The sequence below is a fragment of the Octopus bimaculoides genome, chromosome 23 (assembly GCF_001194135.2).
Source record: "Octopus bimaculoides isolate UCB-OBI-ISO-001 chromosome 23, ASM119413v2, whole genome shotgun sequence".
NCBI classification, from domain to species: Eukaryota; Metazoa; Mollusca; class Cephalopoda; order Octopoda; family Octopodidae; genus Octopus; species Octopus bimaculoides.
The window spans coordinates 31,906,969-31,912,266 of record NC_069003.1 but is presented as its reverse complement, the minus strand read 5'-3'; the positions used below and the strand labels follow the sequence as shown (position 1 = coordinate 31,912,266).

Sequence of the window (5,298 nt, the reverse complement as noted above, 5' to 3'; positions counted from 1 at the left end):
ATATATATATATATATATATATATATATATATATATATATATATACACACACACACTCACACAGATATATACATAAACATACATACATACATGTATACAAATGTGTGTGTGTATATATATATATATGAAAGAAAGAGGAGAAAAACTGGCTAAGGTTTTAGTTTATCGTCTAATTCATTTAATTATTATCATTATTATTTCTTTTGTTTGTATTGTTCTGTATATATTTTTTCTCTCTACAGCTTACACAGTCCATGTTTGTTTATTTGTTTAATTTTGACCTAATTAAAAAATATCAAACAAAAAACAAAAACAAAAACAAAAACAAAAAAAAAAACTACCAATAACACTGCTACCATTAATATCTTTCTAATTATCATCGTTATCTCTATCGGCATTCTATTTAGTGTGGATTACATAGAAAATAGTTTGCATTGCATTATAAACTTACCCGTATTTTTTTCATGTCGTTAGTATTCTTCCATTAGTTCTATCCACTTCATGTTAATTATCTCGTTCAAAGATTGTTTGCGTTTTTTTTTTCATTATCTTTACAACACCTGCTGCTGATTACCATTATCTTACATTTATTAAAGAAATTATTTTCTTGCATTCATTTCTTCACTTATTTCATCAGTTGCATCTTCTTCCATGTCCTCACCCATGTTCTCCGTTTTTTAAGTAATCATGGCTTTTTATCTTTAAAGAACAGAGATAGCTGATTTGTTTGTGGATTACATTTGATTAAGTAATTGTGTAATTAATAGATATAACTGTGTATACCGTGTCATGTCTAATGCTTGATGAATATATATTAAAGTCTTGCTGTGAAATTAAGCTGTCTGGTTAAACCACCGGATAATCTATATTCTAAACTGTTAACAGACCTGTGGGTTTAACCCCTTTCGTTAACAACCTGACTGAAACCGTCTCTGGCTCTGTATTATAGATGTCTTGTTTTCATAAGTTCTGAATTAAAATCTTCCACCAAACCTTAATCACAATTTATGTTCCTAACACTAGCTTAATGACAACTAAGTTATTTTACTAAATTCTTTGTTATATTTCAAATTTATTGAAAGAAACACAGAGCATCACAACAGAAATATGGTAACAAAAGGGCTAAAAGTACTTGTGCTGGTACCACATTAACCCTTTTATTACCAACCCAGCTGAAACTGGCTCTGGCTTTGTAGTACAAATGTCTTGTTTTCATAAGATTTGAATTAAAATCTTCCACCAAACCTTAGTCACAATTTATGTTCCTAACACCAGCTTAATGATAACTAAGTTATTTTACTAAATTCTTTGTTATATTTAAAGTAATTGAAAGAAACACAGAGCATCTCAAAATAATTACAGTGGATACTCATCCACTGGAGATAGCAGTAGTTCGCTCCAGCTCACAGTCATGAGATTGTGGCCATACTGGGTCACTGCCTTGAAGAATTTTAGTCAAACAAATTGACTCCAGTATAATCGGTCCATACACATATATGAGCCTTTGGCCACTTGAGTCTGACAAGTCACTTACACAGCTAAGTGCTTTATAGGTGCAAAACCAATGGTCATTCTCTCACTGGCCATAATAAACATTTATATATGACAGGCTTCTTTCAGTTTCTGACTCAAGGCTAATAGCAGAAGATACTTGCTCAAGGTGCTACTCAGTGGGACTGAACCTGGAACTGTGTGGTTGGGAAGCAAACTTCTTATTACACAGCCAAACCTGTGCCTATGATCATATCAATTTCAATATTGCTCTAAATTTGGCTTTTTGAGAAGTGGGCTGCATGCAACATGAGTGATCATCAAGTGGGCTACACTACTAAATTTTTTCGTTAGGCATACCATTCAGGAAGTCCCATGGGCTGCAGCTTGTCCGTGACTAATATAAAACATTAAAAAACTTTCAGATTTAACTTTAAAATTTAGTAAAGATATTTTTTGATGCTTCATTGTCTATTTCTGTAATAATCAAAGCATTGTTGTCTTCTGCATAATTTTTTAAATGTTTCCTCTCTATAGCTTTGAATGTCTGTGTGTGTGTTCACATGTGTTTGTGTGTGGTGGGTTGGGGAAGAGCTAAGTCATCACAGAAACAAGTGTGAAATTTTTCACATGAATTAGGTATTTCCTGGACTGCAGATTTCAGAATATTAGTCAGTTATCTGCTGAGCACTCTGTTTTTGAAGAAGGTTTCTGAGAATTGCTCAAGGATTTCTTTATACACAAACCAATATGTAGCCACCAGAAAACTTTAACCAAACATCGACATTGATTTAATAATGTCCCTTAATGTGAAAGAAAATTTGTTCACTTTTGGAGTAGGGATCCCCCAAATTACTTTCTTTATTAATTTTATATCACATTTTGTCAATAGTAGCATCAATGGTTACAGGTTTCCAATAAGTTAATCACAGGTTCACTGTTTTTTTTTCATTGGTTAGAGTGACAAGGGATATTCTGTGTAACTTTGGTGGAATAAGCACCTCACAAGCTACCTTACTTTCAAAGCATCATTTTCTTTACTTTATCACTGAAGTTTACATCTTTCACTGATATATATATATATGTATGTATACATATATGTATATAACCATATATATATATATATATATATATATATATATATATATATATATAACCATATGTATGACTAAATTTTTACACTCAAGGCCACTGGTAGTAGAAATTTCTAATATTTATTACCCTTGATATTATTAGTATATATATATATATATATATATATATATATATTTTACACATAATATATATGAACAGTTCTAATGTTATTACAAACTATTATTACAGGAATTCAGAGCTTCATCATTGGTAATATACAAATATTTGTCTTTCTAATCCCTCTCTCTCTCTTTTTCTCCCCCCTCTCTCCCTCTTCTCCCCCTCTCTCTATTCTTTCTTTCACATAATACTGATAATTTCTGCATGTGTTGTCAAGGAAGGCAGGACTCAATGAAACAGAGTACTGAGTAAAAATCTTCAATGGTCGAGGCTAAGTACTTTCTGGCAAGTTGCTTGTTCTCCATATTATTCTTATTCTTATTCCATCTTTCACTGTCTCTCATAAATATCTCAGCATGGTTTATTTTATTTTTACTTTATATCATATATCTTTTTTTTTTTTAACAATACCAAATGAAGGTAGTGCTGTAGTATGGTCTTAGCAGTGATGGTTAAAACAAAGTAAAGAACTAAAGACAAGTTTCATTGGTCATAGCTTTTCGAATGGTCCTATAACTAGTTGTTTCACTGCATTTCAGGTAGAATAAATTCCACAAGGTACTATTGTTTCACTGTACTGATGTATCAGTAATTTCTCATCAATGATTATATCTTTTGCTGCTGTACACATACACTTCATCATTATTATTATTCTTTTACACATGTTTCATCATGTAAGCATGCATTGAATGAGTGTGTTGCAGTACAGAGTCTCTTCATTTGTCACTATTTTTTGAGCTTAATCCTATAGCCATACCTGAGACTGAGTCCACAGATATATTTTGTGAACAAAAACAAGAGTCCTTTATACTTTCTGAATGATGAAGGAATAGAACAACTTATCTTCAGCCTTTGTTCTGGTACAGTACCAGATCACTTATCTAGCAAGTTTACTGACCAGCAGTAACCTAGATATCTGGATTTTCCAGTTTTCTGGAGACAGCCTAAATATGTACTTAAAATAAGCTATGAAAAGTAAAGAACTAAATTGTATATGGCAGATTCAAATTAATACAATTCTGAAGCAAGTCCTGTTTGATAGTTATTAATCCACTTAACATTCTTGACATATAATCATACTGTGCCATATATACAGTTCAATGTTTATAGAGTGAAAATTAGACGAAGAAAAGTAAAGAGTATGATTCTATTTAATAGATACAGGTACAACTTAAAATACTTCTAAGCAGAGTATGTTTAATTTTTATCAACCCATCTAAAAGGTAAAGTATTTTTGACACAGCATATGCAAATTAATGAACTTCAAAAAAAAAAGGTTTGTTTACTCAATAAAGGTACAGTATATTGCTTGGTATTGCTCAGTATTCCAGGATTTCTGGAAGCCAGATAAAAGGTTTGTTAATGTAATATTTCTAGTCCAAACCTCAAATGAGATTTTTAAAATTATTAACCCAAAGTCTTGAGTAGTAACTCTTAAAATATTTAACTCAGACTATTTGCTAGCAGTTAGAATTTCTGACTTCACTAGAAATTATCCCCACGTGCTTTTACTACAAAGTAAACATAAGGTAGGGTGGGCTGATATTCTGTGGATGTAAAAGTCTTCAGAAACAGTTCCCCATATATTACTAATGCCCTCAAAAGAGTTATGAATAACAAATTTACAACACATACACATACATACACACACATACGTATGTCGAGCGAGATCGTTGCCAGTGCCCCTGGACTGGCTCTTGTGCGGGTGGCACATAAAATACACCATTTTGAGCGTGGCTGTTGCCAGTACCGCCTGACTGGCCTTCGTGCGGGTGACACGTAAAAGCACCCACTACACTCTGAGTGGTTGGCGTTAGGAAGGGCATCCAGCTGTAGAAACTCTGCCAAATCAGATTGGAGCCTGGTGTTGCCATCCGGTTTCACCAGTCCTCAGTCAAATCGTCCAACCCATGCCAGCATGGAAAGCGGACGTTAAACGATGATGATGATGTATGTATGTATTTTGGAGGTGTGCTTATCAGGTAAGTGATTTGATCTGAGACCGTGTGTTGAAACTAAAATAATTGCAATGTGGATGATACATGTTAATCATTCAAACACACACAAAAGCTATTGATTTCACTTTGCCCTTTCGATACCAACCCGGCTGAAACTGTCTCTGGCTCTGTAGTACAAATATTTTGTTTCCATAAGTTTTGAATTAAAATCTTCCACCAAACCTTAGTCACAATTTATGTCCCTATCACTAGCTTAATGATAACTAAGTTATTTTACTAAATTCTTTGTTACATTAAAAATTAATTGAAAGAAACACAGAGTATGTCAAAATAAATACAGTAACAAAAGGGTTAAGCACTTATTATTTGCTGTCAAAATTTTTGTTGCACTGATTACATCCGGTGTAACATTATCAGTGGCGATGTCGCAGTTCATATGATAAAAATTTTGACACCAAGTAATAAATGTTTAAGTGAAGTTAGCAACGTTTGTGTGTTTTTGAATGGCTAATATGTGTTTATCCATGCTGCAATCATTATGTGTGTGTGTGTGTGTGTATATATCTGTATATACATATACATACATATATATATA

General features: G+C 32.7%; 1 protein-coding gene across 5 annotated transcripts in view; it reads left to right on the top strand.

Annotated features, from left to right (window-relative positions):
* LOC106873743 (TBC1 domain family member 2B) overlaps positions 1 to 5,298 on the top strand; it is a 158,123-nt gene that overhangs the window by 55,992 nt on the left and 96,833 nt on the right. For 4 of the 5 annotated variants that reach the window (XM_052976043.1, XM_014921238.2, XM_052976044.1 and 1 more), the window contains exon 3: positions 2,815 to 2,835. The exons of the other annotated variant lie outside the window; for it this stretch is intronic. In XM_052976043.1, coding sequence (XP_052832003.1) covers positions 2,815 to 2,835 — 21 coding nt within the window. The remainder of the gene's footprint in view (positions 1 to 2,814; positions 2,836 to 5,298) is intronic. 5 annotated transcript variants of the gene reach the window in all.